Source organism: Anarhichas minor, unplaced genomic scaffold, assembly GCF_050575085.1.
Source record: "Anarhichas minor isolate MPS153535 unplaced genomic scaffold, ASM5057508v1 ptg000051l, whole genome shotgun sequence".
Lineage (NCBI taxonomy): Eukaryota > Metazoa > Chordata > Actinopteri > Perciformes > Anarhichadidae > Anarhichas > Anarhichas minor.
Window position 1 is genome coordinate 5118737 of NW_027466497.1, and position 15432 is coordinate 5134168.

At 43.1% G+C, this 15432-nt stretch overlaps 1 protein-coding gene across 3 annotated transcripts in view; it reads right to left on the reverse strand.

Moving 5' to 3' along the window:
* Positions 1-15432, reverse strand: part of trappc9 (trafficking protein particle complex subunit 9) — a 147359-nt gene that overhangs the window by 84513 nt on the left and 47414 nt on the right. For all 3 annotated transcript variants that reach the window (XM_076112819.1, XM_076112818.1, XM_076112820.1), the window contains one exon: positions 12668-12786. In XM_076112819.1, the coding sequence (XP_075968934.1) occupies positions 12668-12786 (119 nt within the window). The remainder of the gene's footprint in view (positions 1-12667; positions 12787-15432) is intronic.

Sequence of the window (15432 nt, forward strand, 5' to 3'; positions counted from 1 at the left end):
TTATTATTATTATTATTATGATGATTTTAAGGGAGAGGGAGCCGGTGAAGCGCACAAGTTTGCATGGTAGAATAACTTCACCCGACTCCAAACGCACCTCAAAACCAAACGCCTCTCCGGAGGAGCCCCGAGCCGGTCCACTTAATGATGGTCCTGACATTTCTGCCCACAGCGTTTAGAATGTCACGCTCCGCACCCACTCACAGTTAGGGGTTTGCCTATGATGTGGCAATTAGAACGGGACACATTTTAGAGAGTGGGCGAGCAAACCTGCCGAGCTTCCGAGGACTCCGTGACGAACGGGGATATGGGATGTCAAGCTGAAATTATTGTAGGAGGTGGAGGGTAGTAGGAATACTGACACAGAATGTGAAGAGCGCTGTACGACAGAAATTCCCCGCAGCGGAATCAGGCAGGTAATCTGATCGTCACTGTGGAATGAGTTATGAGGCCGCAGTGATGTCACTAATAGTGTTTCCAAAGGGAAAGGAAACGGCTATTCACATGATAGTTAGCTTGAACTAAAATATCTGTACCTGTCGCTGGAATTATGAAATGATACAGGCTGATTGTTTGTATAATTATATTGTCATCAAACAAAGCTGTAAACCAGAATATCTCACTACAGTTCCACAAATGCAAGCGTGAAATGTTTCACCATCTTTGCACTTCTTGTCAGCATCCAGAGCTTCACGAGTGAGTCTTATTTTGGAAGAATGCCAAAAGTGTTTTTGTTTTAAAGCATTAAAATAACATTTACAAGATGACAAGTTATTAACTATTTGCAAATTAAATATAAAGAAGTGTAAATTAGTGCTCGTCACAGCTTTTGCCAACAGGGACACGTGATTTTAATTTGAAACATCTCAAAGCAGCAACTCAAATGAGCAGTGTTTGGATTGCAATCTGTGCGATTTCAAATCTTTCAGAAGTAAAATATGAATTTGTTGTTCACGTTTCATGTGTGGCAGGAGATTAAAATCTAACTTGACTATTAGATAGGAGACATACCTTAACCTGAAACATGTGGCACCATCCCCCTCTGCTATAATCACAAGACAAACCCAACCACGACCGGACTGTTCCATATTTCATTCGTAGTTTTTTCTCATTTTTGCTCTTATTTGCTATTTCGGTTTCACTTGATTTTCATCAGCAAACATATTTGACACAGTTCCATGAAAAAGCAAAAGCCAATTACAATTCCTCTTGGCTCTTTAGCTCAGTGGAACCCCTCAGGACTGCTGTTCCCACAAATCCATTCTCCATCCTCGTCCAACAACATCAGGTTACCAGGGAAACGGCAGCGTTCGGCTTGTGCAAATATTTAAAAAGCAAAGCTCCCCGGTTGGTTACAACACCGGGGTCAACAGAAACCCTCAACACCACGGCCTCGGCTCACCACATACTGCCGACACATTTGAATACTGATGTGCAACCTCTGCATACGCTTCAGACCAGGGATGGTAATGAAGAATACTCAATCAAATGACTGATCAAAAATATCTTAATCCACAATATGCAAAGTTCACAGAGACATTTTGGGCTCATCACATCTACTGTTGTTCGGTGCTGCCCTTATTTAAAAAAGGAAAACAACACTCATTATTCTGAATAATCGACTCCTACTAAATTGTATCCGTTGTAGCTTTGTTCTTAATACAAACAGCATCTACGGCCAGCTCAGTTTGGTTTTAATGAGGAGCTTGTCACAGTTTTAAACTCATCAAATCAAAATGTTCACACACGGGATCTGTTAAAGATGTCCGGTTGTTGAGGCGGATGGTGACCCGTGTGTGTGTCTGTGAATTCTCACAGTAAAAGAACCATTCCATCTACAGTAATCCGATTTATTTTCTGAGTGTTAACTAATTCACTTACATGTGGTTAAATCTGATTATACGCTGTGAGTCATGAAGGGGAAGAAGTGGATGAACACGGGCACTTCATTTTGTCAAAAGGAGAGTGACATCTGTCCGAGATGAAGACACACACACACACACACACACACACACACACACACACACACACACACACACACACACACACACACACACACACACACACACACACACACACACACACACACACACACACACACACACACACACACACACACACGTTGAGTTTTATCTGTTCGTGTGTGGTCGGAGGTAAACAGAAGACCAGCAGGTGCCTCAGACACCAAACCGCTGCTCTTTTATGTAACCCTCCCTGTGGTCCTGTGCAGGTGTCACACTGTTTACCAGCTGGAGCGACTACAGGGAGAAGCCCCCCCCCCTGCTGTTCTTAAAGTATATCAACAGCCAGTCAACCATGGAGATGTGAAGTCAGCTCCAAAGATGGGACTAGCAGAGCTCAAAGCCAGAAGCTCTGGAGCCTGGAAAAGATGATAAATTGCACGACAATGCATGAGCAGACACTTACGCAAACACACCCATACATTTGTACTACTACACTTATATATATATATATACAAACACACGAAAAAGCTGGTGTGCTGGATGGTGAAGCTGGCGTATGAACACCCTGCTCAGGGTGACTGTGTTGCAGCTGAAGGTGATCTTATCGACAGCGGTTCAGCCATCGAGCGCGGCAGCATATGGAGCCACACTTGGCCCGGCTCGCTGGATTTCACACATGGATTCAAGTCCAGCGAGCGTGATGAAATGCTTGATTCTCTACTAATTTCACCCGCTGGGCTCGCATACACCAGCAATTCCAGATACACACACACACACAGAAGTCAACAAACGGAACTTTATCACGACCTTCTGGGAGGCGGAAATTAATTTTAGACAGTTCATTTGTTGGATCTGTGTAGGTCATTGTTCCTTGATATTTTTGGACATTTAGTCTTTGAGCAGAGAGTGTACAAATTACCTCTAATCAGTGCAGAGTGCATTTTGACTTGTGACCTGAGCTTTACAGAACAGGGCTTTTATGTTTTAGAACAAACAGACAAAAACATGATGAATTAGTAAGGTTTTAAAAACTAAAATAAATAACATATTTGAGAATCAATCACGCAGGTGCACGCAGAATACATAGTATACGGATCGATGGAACCAAAGTTGCCAAAAGCAAGTTTTATCTGTATGCCGTTAGCAACATTTGCTCAGGTTGGCGAGCTAGTCAGTCACACTGGAGCAGGAAGACCCGCCTGTGAGAGAGAGAGCCGTGTGAAAGACGAGGATGGCGTGTCAGTGGTGCTCCACCGCTGTAGAGTACGTGAATAGACACACGCTAACGCAAGATCACCGGGACGAGGAAAAAGCAACCCGGATTTCATCATTTCAATTTCATAGCACAAGAGAAGCTTTTCAGTTTTATAGCCCGTTGCATTTGGTAAAGTGTTTGTCGGTGTTCCTAAAATACACAAGTGTTTGACTACTTTGATTTCTACCAATATGACAGTTTGTACAGTATTTTTGCTGAAAATGTTTTACCCTCCTCATCCGAGAATATCTTATTTCTCATAGCCTCATCATACATTTTAGTGTGAGATGATAAAATACACACAAACTATAAAACTCATAAAAATCTGCCTCGGAGCCCTGGCAGAGCTGTATATTTTACATGAACAGTAATTAGGACGACGAATACAAAAGTTATGTTATCCCGGGGGTTAGGGGTCCTAATGGACCGGATCATTTGGCCATCAGTTAGAGACGGGAGGCCCGCGGTGCCTCATCAAAGCGTTAGCGCCGACAGAGCAGCGACAGGTCATCAGGGATAAGATGTACACCGCTGACTTGTCTCCTCTGTCTCTTGTATATGCGTACATCCAGGAGCTAGACGCTTAATAAGGGGGACGCATGCTGTTGCTGCCAGGATGGGTGTCCCGTCTGTGGTAACTACGGTCTAAAATTAGCTATAAAGCCGCGTGCTGACTCTCTGCCAACACTATAACTGCAAGGCGGGCCTGCAGGTTTGCTGACTCTCACAGGAAATCAAGTGCGCCCCTTTCCCCAATTTACTCAAATATTAACTTTAATATTAATTGTGATACGATAGTTTAATTTGAGGAGCTACGCTTATCCGGCAGCCAGCTCCTCCAGGAAATGCAAATCGCAAGAAAAATTATAAAAAGCAAAATAAAAGCTCCACATGCAAATCACATCACTCGACACTATGAGTTTTGCAGATAGCAGTGAGGTGAATTATACACTGTGTTATGAGTGTAATAGCAACCGTGCTTGAGAAAAAGCTCATAATTGCATCTTGGGTAATCGAACAGGCCTGACAGAGCCAGCAGCCGGCCTTGCTGCGTCTCCGATAGAGCGAGAGACGGAAGCAGAATCAGCGTCCGTGGGGCCGGCGTCTGCAGCCGGCGTCTTCCCCTAACCCAAACCCCATCCATCTTCTTATTGCTCGTCACTCACGTTTCCTCCCTTCATCTATCACAGAGGCACAAGGGATACGTTGTGTGGCCTAAAGTGGAGAGTGAAGGCACGGGGGGGGGTTCACAGCTGTGGTTTGCAGCTGTGGCTTCAAACTCCAATCAGCGAATGGCCGTGTTTTCGCGGCCAGGTAAATTAAGCACTCGGAGATTAAACGGCTTGTAGGAATAAAGATGTTGGCAAACAGCCGGCGACTGTGGCGTGTTGCCTTTCCGTGTGCGCATGTTCCTGATGATGATTATGCATTTTGATTAGTCCTAATCGTTAGTCCTCTCCTCAGCCACCTCCAGGCAAACACAGACACTCGGAGCGAAAAACCGTCCAAGACATGACGCCAAAATGTTAAAATAGACATTGACAGATAGTGGCGTGCTACACCGAGCTCACCACCCCGGGAGGATAGATGGAATATTAAGTCCATTTGTCCCCCCCACCCATGGTGTCAGCGGAGACAGTTATCTTAAATAAGGCCGAATCTTTCACCGAGGGAGCTGCTTGTCAAAATCCCCAGATGGAGGATGTTTCAGAGAATACAAGCAGCTCTGTGATAGAGAAGTGCACCGTGATGGCTTTGAAACCTCCTTTGTGTAAGGTCTGGGTAAATGTCTGACAGGAAGTCATTTATAACACTGTTGGATCCTTCAGCGTGGTGTAGCGAAAGATGGGGAACCACAAAGACACAGGTGAAATCTTTTCTGCTCTATAGATTATTGTTTTCTATAATGTCTCGGTTGCAGTGAGGAGTAGTTCAGCCCTTAGTGTGTTTGGGAACACGTTAACCCTCTGAACCCCAAAAACCTGGATGGAAAAGCATGTTTTCTTTAACAATTGCCAAAACTTTACAGTTTATTTTAGCCAGAAGCGTCAGAAAATGCAACCGAAATTAAGCTTAAAATTATGATATTTCATCAAAAGCATTCTATGCTACATGTCGCATTTAAAATTTTGCCCAGAATAAACCGTTGACTCAACAGATCCTGTAAAAAAAACATTCAGCGCAACTCGACCAACAGGCTGAACATTGTGGAGAGGACAGGAGAGGCGGTAAGTAGAGGTTGTCAAAATGTGAATATCTCAACATATATCATTTTTATTTTTGTAAAAGAAATGATCAAAGAAATGAAACTTGTTTTTATTTAAATTGTTTATGATGCATGGCATTGTAACTGACTTATAGTCGATGATAGTTGATCATAGTTTGACTGAATTATTGCTCTAATCCCCACTTGTCTCTCTCTCTCTCTGCAGTCAAAGCTGAATAAACACTGACTCACTCGTTTACAGCCAAAGTGAGCTTGAATATCAATAACCAACCAAGTAAAAAGGTTCTTCGTTCATATCTTTCACCCAATATCTGATCATTGGAGGAAATAAAAGACTCATTTACTGTGAAAGCGCATGAAAAGTAGCTAAAGCGGATTTCTTTTGTGTATTTGAAGCCGAGATTCTGAATTTGAAGTACCTGCACAGATGTTATTGACGAAATGTTGCAAGGAGATGCATTATTCACATTATTGCAGAAGACTGCCAGACACATGGCGGATAATTAAAAAATGAACATGCTCCCCACGCCACTTTCTCCGCTGTATTAGATGTGTCAGCAAAATACAATCAGTGGGTGACCTTTACTGCGGACAGTTAGCTTAAAGCAGCTATAATTGATGTGTTTATAATAGCAAGATATGAAATGACGATGTGAATGCAATGTGAAAGGGCTCACTCGTATGTATGAACCTACAGAGAATATTCAGCTGAATCTGCAGCTCCCCTCAGTGTAGTTTCAGCTCATTGTTTAGCAGTCCGGCCAGCAACTGTATCGTTTTGGTTCGCTGTCATCACTCTCCAAGTGTCATTTTCAGCAAGAATGCTCTAAAAACTCACTGCACACCATCTGTCCGGCTCCAAACAGCAGACAGACGAGTGGAGCTGGTCAACATAGTGGAGCATTTAGCAGCTACACAGACAGATATTTCCCTCAGGAATCACTGAAACTCAACTCAGATTTAGTTCGGAAAATTAGGGAAATAAATGGAAGACTTTATTGTTAAATTGTGTGCTCCATTGCGTCAAAAATACAAGCCTTGATAACTAATGACTACAAGAAAAATGAAGGTGAATCTTCTAGAGTCCGTGCCACTGACAATAACCCCGGCCAGTTTGATCTTCCAGAGGTTATTATATCAGCAGCTTTTCCATAAAGATCGGCTTTCTAAAAACCAATAATCATTTTAAAAGACATAAAACTGGACATAAAGCCAAACAAGGTTAAGAAAAGAAGGAGCCGTTTTAATCCTGAGCCAGGAAAAAGAAAATCATTTGGTGGTTAAGCTGGAGTTTCACACTTGGGCAGACAGCTGTGGCGGTTATAAATATCTGTATCACGAGCAGGGATCTGTATCCGTGAAGAGAGCCGAGCTGCCATCGAGAGGCTGGGCTTCTAAAAATAGCAGCTGGCTGGCAGGCAGGCAGCCGACTCTGTCTCTGTCTCCACTGGATTTGATTAGCCCTGAAGAAACTCTGTGCCCCCCCCCCCCACACACACACACCACCACGACACTCCGTCTGTGTGTGGCAGCATGTCTTGTCTGCAGGCCAGGTTCTTTCTCACTGCACACAACCACAGACGCACTCTTCTTTGTTTAGCGGCGATCTACAAACGAATACAATCGAATAGTTCAAATTACGGCACAGCAGCTGTGTCGTAGGTCAAAATCCATGTGGATTTACATAAAGTATTAAAGCAGAATTATTCCTCGTGGGTTTTTCAAAGGGGAACTGTTAAAATCACCATTTTGATCATTTACGATAGATTATCTAAAGCTGCTCTGATCACTTTTTATATCAACAATACAAACTCTGTTTTATCATCAAACTAAGTTTCTCTCAGCTCTTCAAATTGTTTTAACCAACTGTTGGAAACTCAGCTCTCATCAACCTGTGTCCAGCTGTTTTCAATTAAACGCTCTAATGCCGCTAACACTACTGTACTCTACCTGTCCAGCAACAAAACCACACACACACACACAAAAGAGGAACTTTCATCTGCTGCCTATGTTCCTCACAAGGTGGTGGAGACCAAAGCAGAGATAAAAGGAGAGTGAATATCGGACTTCCATTCATCAAGCCGCCGGACATCTCCAAAATCAAACTCAAAATGGAGTCCAGTGCTTGCTAATAAGGTCGCCATAATGATTTTATACGGTGAACGTGTGAATTACATTTTACTTTGAGTTTGGTCCACTTCCCCAAGAGGCCAAAAAAAAGAAATGAAAGCAGCTTCATCAATAGTTTTTGTGCACTTCTGCAATCATAAGGCATCAGATCCTGGGTTCTTATAGGCATTCAGCTTTCTTACAAAATGGTTTTAATAATCATCAATATATCATGGCAGGGCAAATGTATGAGGTGGTGCAACTAATGACTATTTCACTATTGATTATATCATCAATTCTTAAACTAAGTTATTGATTTTACTAGCCCAATAGTCTATTCGGGGCTCTAGTCTATTAAATGTCATTAAATAGTGACCTTTTCACATTACTTGGTTTGTTCGGCAAACATTCTTCAGTCCAAAGATAGTCAATATAGATTATATAATTCATATAAAAGCAGAACATATTCTTCAGTTTTGCAGGGGAAATGGCCACCTGAAAGACCTCCGGATGTCTCTGAAACCCATTTGGAGAGCCACTGTCAAAGATATTACTGCAGTGTGTCCACTCCAGTAACCTCTCACCAATGACCACCTGAAATGGGACAATTCCATTTCATATTTGGCTGGGTTAAGAGGTGCCCGTCATATAGGAACGGGTGCACTATAAAACCCGGCGATGCTGGACGGAGGAAACCCAGTGACAGCCTCACAGGAACATTCATCGACACTCACAGGAACATTCATCGGTTCATCGACAGAACACCGATCTCTATATCGCAACAACATGATGAGGAGGGAAGGAGGGGATTTGCAGCACCAGAGATATTTGACGTTTTGAAGATAATTGCTGTGCCTGTTTCTGAGGTGCTTTACTGCTGTAGATCGAAACCAGTCGGGCTTCAGCTAATATTATATTTATTATCATATTTTTTGGTCACATTTACACACGTGCTGCCATCGTATAGTAGTTTTACACACACACACACACAGTTCAGAGTCATCGCCGTGACCGGCTCGTCTGCCGACAGCACAGAGGTTACCTTGCCCTGCATTACGATGCGTTCATGCTCTACTCCGTAAAAATGGGTTTTGGGTGAAGGTGAATTATAACTTCATCATTAAGTGTTCAAATTGAATCTCGTGAAATACATTTTTGGGTGAGGAACTTGAATAAATACAGGTGTTTGAAGGAGATGTTTTCACAGCAACAAAACATAAAAATAGCGACTTGTTTAGCTTCCAAACACTAACGTCAGCTCTAAGCTGCTTATATTATATATAATGCAAGATTCTTTCTAATCAAAGCAGGAATTTAAATAAAAATACAATCAATCCAATGTGCTAATCATTTGAATCGTGAATCACTCCCAGCCTGTCACTCATGTCACCCCTCACATAAATCCCCGAGCAGATCCTCTGCACCGGCTGCTTCAGTCACGTGCACGGATACTCCAACGGGGACGAACCCTTTGCAGACTCAAATCAAACCATAACTGAGCTTGAACAGGCGACGTGCTCCCACTGAGGAATGAGACATGAAGCCGCAGTCGTGAGGTGAGGGAAGTAATTGACGGTGTCAAAGAAACAGAGTTGTGGAAGCGCACTCGCTCTGCAGAGGAGGCGAGTCATTGAAAACGTGTAAATAATCGGCAAAAACCAGCACGTCTGAGCGGCCAGACCTCCTTCACCTGCGGCGGATCCGTCCTAACCAGACAGCAGCCGATTGTCGAGCCCACAGGCGTTCCCGATGCGGTGGGAGGACTGAAAAACGGCTGCGGAGATTGAGAGGACGAAAGGTCAGTGAGATAAACACGTTGACTCCTCATGTGCTGATTACAGATCAGTCAAGACTGATTGCACCTACTCATATACTGCAAGCTCAAGTATACATCCCAATGCATGCTGGTGAAAAGATCGATACTCACAGATCACAAACACAAAACATGGGGGGAAAGAATGATATCTAGAAAAAGTAATAATAATAATGAACACATTTGGTTTAGGTGGTGAAAAATGTCCAGATTCACATTTGATTGGACGGTGATTTAGACATGCAGAGGACAGCCTGCTCTCCTGCCAGCCAGTTTGGCAAGAAGATTTTCAATTTCCTATGCATATGTCCATCCCTCCTGCTAATCAGTTATTAGCAGCTAAAATACATTCTCTCCCATTCCATCATGCGCACACACTGACAAATCAAGACCAACGCAGCATTAGTAGCGTGCCTATACAGGAAGCACTCTTAACAGATGCGGCGACACATCCTCAAAAAGGCAGCAATACGACGGGCTGGAACGGTTCAAGACTGCAGGCCACATATCAGCGCTTCCTGTTACAGATTGAATCAGGAAGATCAGCTGGTTAGAAAACGGTCCGAGGATGAAGGCACGTGGGTGTCCTAAGACAGACAGGTGAGATAGCGAAGAAGTATGGAAGAAAGGCTTTGCTGGCACCGACTAGTCAGCCTCCCAGTAACAAGCAGCCAGGAGACAACAGTGTTGATATTGGATGATTGTGCAAAAACACAGATTGCGTTCAGCGACAACATTTTTCACATCCAATGCCAGAGTTTTTAGAATTAATGCTCTCCACAACATCGGCGCATGACAGCTGGCGTGGCAGGGTTCCCGCCCATGTATTGCAAAGCCCGTCTGGCCTAAGTTGACTCCTCGCCGGGCCTAAGCTTCAGGGGGATTTTTTATTTATTTTTTATGTATTTTTAAGATTTTTGTAGAAGAAAAATGTGTGAAAAAATGTAAGATAAGTAGCCAACTCCATTCCTGTGTCTTGCTTGCCACCTGCTGATAACATTGATGGGGTTCGCCCTGAAAGTTGGAGACAACTTCCAGGCTGACTGACGTTTAAGGGGGACCGGGTAATAGTTACGGTAAATAAAAAAGGCGGCTGTTAATTGAAAGTCTGGGTGCAAAGCTGTATCATTTTATGGCAATTGACTGATATCTTTCTATCAATTGACACTTTTTCCATTGATTCTGAAGACCACAAAGATGAAACTTATTGCAAAACTTTGCTTGAATTAACATCATACCGTGTTGTAAACTGTGGCTTTGAGTCAAAACTACTGAAAAACAACAATGAGTCATTCAGCTGGAAACCCAGAATACATCTACGGCAGTATGCAGGCAAATCAGTGCACAGGCTTTTGTTGAGCACACAGTGAAATGAATCACCGTCGTGTCGACTCTACGTCCAACAGCACGTCTGTTGCTCGCAGGACAAGCGTCTTTGTGTAATTGGCTTTACTTTAATCACGGTTCCAACACCCGAATTCTTCGATGAAAGTCATTGCTGCCAGTCAAACCCTGCTGCTAATAAGCCTAACCACTGATTAAAATGCCCAGTTTGCCCTTAACAATGGCTGCTTCTTGTGTTCGCCTTGCTGAAACGGTAGTTGTTATGCAAAGAATCCAAAAGGGGAGAGGATCGTGCTTTTTACCTGCGGTGTTGCTGTTCAGCATGAGGAGGATTTGTCAGTACAGTAGGGATGTAAAGTAATACTTCATCCCATACATACATCACACACACACACACACTCTAATAAAGTCAGCTGAATTTGCTCTTCGCGGTGGTCAGAATCTCTGATATCCATCGAGGATCAACGTTCATACATCTGTTGAGGAAATATACAGAAATGAAGGCAAAACCACAGATCAGTTTTTCTTCTGCATCAACAGTAATCCAGCTGGGTTTTGTCTGCACAGTGCACAACAGTTCTACCTGGAAACAAGCCTCTACAGTAGTGTAGTGAACAGCTGACACTCGAGAACTTAAATCAAACATATTTGTATCAAGGCCTCCTTCCATTCTGAACCAGTGAGCCAAAGCTTTAATCACCTTTTTTTTTTTTGTAAATTTTGAATCATAAATAACTCGTGGTAATCTAGGCTTCCTTTAATTATACACACAACAACAACAACAAGTGTGTACTTGTATTTCCCCACTGTTTGAATCTATTCATTTCCACTTACACCATTAACGGTAAAACGCTTTAATTTAGACTCAGTTTAGACTTTTGTTAATGCCGTCTAGATATCTGAAAAACATCCTGTGCAAGCCCAGCCAGCTTCTGGCTTATATCCAAATACACATATTTTTGTGACATAAACAGATACAGATATTTTCTGTGTGTTTGCAAATCCTTGCCTATTTAACCCAGTCACTTGTGATGCAGACGACTGGCCTCTGTACGTATAGTACAACTATATATGATTGGTGACAATATATAATTAGTCTCACAAATGTGTGCTTGTCTTAGACTGTGAACAGGCAACCTCCTCCTGTATTCGCTCCACCATTAGTCATCATCCTGTCAAACTTTCCTAAAGAAAGAGAGAAAAGTTGACCGTCTGGAAGCACAGCTGAACATTAGGCACCAATGTTGTTTTCTCTCCTGATGATTCACAGAGGAGAGAAAGGAGTTACTTTTTAAAGGAAAAACGCTGCAGCCACCTCACTGGCAGCTTTTTGTGATTGTTGTGCTACAGATGACCCACAGCAGGCAGACTATCAGTCCGCCCGTTTCCACCCCTCCGACATCCAAAAGTCCTCAACAAAACCTTCTTCCCTGCTGATCATCTCTATCTACTGCGTCTGTCTTCATCTCGCCTTCCCACTATCTATCTTTTCCCCCTTTGCAGAGTCACACAAAAAGCCTGTAAACGTTTTTTTTCCTTCTCATTGCTGTGCCTATGTTGGAGCTCTGAGTCCTTATTCAAAGAGCAGGGTGCATCTGCAGCCAAGGTGAGACACCAGCCAAAAAAAAAAAAAACGTTTCTTCTTTTTATAGCAAGAGCAGCAATTTGTCGGAAATAATGCTATAGTTTGCAAAGACCTGCAGACACTGCACAGTGTTCTCGGTATGAAGAGGGAGAGCAGCAGCGAGAGTAACGGGGTTAAAAAATCCCAAACTGAGATATTCATCATCTGCAGAATAGGTGCAGCGAGACTGCACCAGCGTGGAAATGAATTATCCCTTTGCTACAAGCCAGAAAAAAAACACAAAACAGAAGAAAACAGCTGCTTGCATCTTGAACAAAGACTGGGCAAAACAATGGGACACTATGCACTTTGCAGGTTATTCTTCAGTCACCTTGATATGGCTGTACTCCGCCTTGCCGGACTCACTGCCGACACTCTTGTTCTCCGGCCTGGGTTTGAGGACTTGTCGCAGCGGACTGGAGATCGGCAGGCCCATCACACTGATCCCGTCTGAAAAGATGTACACGGTCAGTAAAGAGCAAAGAGACGAGAGGGAAACAGCCTCACATTGTTACACATCAGCAGGAGCGGTTTTGTTGTGATGCATTATTTTAATTACTTATTTTTTAATGTACTCACTTCCCCTCATCCATCTCTTATTAGTTGGCGATTTAGCTACATTTCCCAGAAGTGCCATGTTCCTCACAATTACTTGACGATCCCCAGGAATCAGCACCAGATTTCATACTTTTGATCAAACGTAGGAGAATGTTATTGCTATATCACAAACTATTTACATATACTGTATATCATGTTTTACATTATCATTATTAGGCATTGCTTGTAGTGTTTAAATGCGTTGGATGTGTATTAGATTGGATTTTTCTCTTCTGTAATTGATGGCTATGAGGTAGAGTTCACTCAGTTGGTCGGACATCATCCCTGAACAGCGATCGTTCAATGGTTGCTAAGGAATCAGAACTCGGCACAACAGGCCCGTCCTGCAGAAATATCTAGGTACCTAGAGAGTTTGAGAAGGATTTATTTTTTCCCCAACACATTCTCACCCCAGTGTGTCAAATACCACAGATGGGTCAGTGGTCCTAAGCTCCAAACTATGAGGCTCTCTGTAACTCTCTACAGGCACTTTTGGACGTGTCATGGACGGCGGCTCGATATACGTTTGTTAAATTCATAGTTTATTTTCTATGCAAAGAAAAACACTTAGTTCGGTTGAGGCAAAGAGTTAAACAAACTTTCGGTTTTGCATTTTGATTTCTATAGATTAGCCATTTTTATGAATACCATCTGTTTGTGTTTAGTTTTATTCATTTTGGTTGTGTGAGCTTTAATTCTTTGCTATGCATCATGCTTATGTATGTATGTACGTATGTATACTAGTCGTTGAATGTGTAAATATGTGAAGCAACTGTTTGTTACCATGTATTCTAAAAAATATAAAAGTATTTTCATTATTAGTATTAGAGTGTTATTAGTAGTATTAGTATTATCTCAATATATTGTATTCACTTTGTCTTGTAAGACTGCTAACAGCATACTTGACTCCAGAAAGTTTAGGTTTTAATATCTGAAAATCTAAGTGGATTTCTGTGGCTCATGGTGCTTCTATGAGAATGTGAAGAAAAAGCGAATGATTTGACATTTGTGACCTTGAGAGAAGCAGTTGGACACAGCAGCAGCTGCACTATCAGCAGCTGCATCCGGCTCCACCACAGGGGCTGCTGCTTTCAACCCGCTCAGACAAAACTCAAAAATGACGCCCAGAGCCCAGACTCCGACGTCAAAGGAACCGTATCGCTCTCTGACGTCAGTGGAGAGCAAAGCCCTGCAATTTCCCCTCAGAGAGGGGACATTACCGGCCTGTGTAGCAGCTCAGGCAATTGGGTTCACTGAAGACGGACGGACAAAGTCACAGAATATCAAACTATAACAACCACATGCCAGATTGGTAAAATAGAACCAACTGGAGGAGCATTTCTGTTCGGAAAGAAAAAAGCCAGAGCAACAGACGGGTGTGTACGGCATGAATATGTCGCTGTACCGATGGAATTAATACCGTCGAAATGTGGATTGTGCTAAATTGGCCGTGACAACAGGTGAACAAGGAGGAAGTGTTGAGATTGTCTGAACAGCAAACAGCAGTAACCGCAAATTAACACTGGAGCAGATCAGGAAACAGGGACACTTACAAGTAACATAATGAAACATAAAAGAGGGGGAATCTGAAATAGCGGCGCGTCTCTGATGATAGGCGTAATAAAGAAAAGCATCGGCTCTACTCCTTCCCTTATTAGGTCCCAGCTATTTCTTTCGGGTGCTATTACAGAAAGTCATATGTGAACGGAGCGAACACAGATCGTCTTCCTGCGTCTTTCTTCTATTTGATAAATAACAACAGTCGGCTTGAAAATGGCCCGTCTTTGGTCAGCACCGCTTTAAACCTGCCTTGGTATAAACATGTCTCTAGAGTGTTTCACTCACGATTGTCAGCTTTCGTCTTTCGGGGCAGCCCAAAAAAACGCACAGCGTACAGGCTTCACTGTGGGAAACCTTCTCCATATAGCGATTGCTGTCACTGCCCCGGTGACAACAATCTCCTCCTCGTTATTGCCTCATTCTCTGTATCCTGCTGCTAAACAGATTAGATATGTATCGAGACATACACTCAGAGTGGCAGAAAGGGAGAGAGCCAGGAATCCAGACTTTATGAACGGCATCTTTCATCACGGAACGAGGCCTGGTTCAGAAGATACACATGACTCGTTGTGTCCTGTGGCACAGAGACCGTGTGAGTAATGGGTGCTGTGATTAACGATGGCATTGCTCACAAGTCACAATCACCCCCCCCCCCCCACCATTTTTGATGGTATAGCCATGGTGATTCTTCCTCAGGCTGCTTGACCTGAGCTGAATTTAACATTCACAATTACATGTACTTTGACACATACTGTAGCTTTGGGTTGTTTCTGGGCATCAAAAACACCATTAATCCAATTCAACACATCAAGATATTACAGCAGAAAACCAGACTGGTACTCCGAGCTGACGCGCACCACTGAGACCGAGAGCATCAATACGCTTCTATCAGCCTCACAAAGAGAGCGAGAGGAAGGGATCTACGTGATGAGCAGGAAT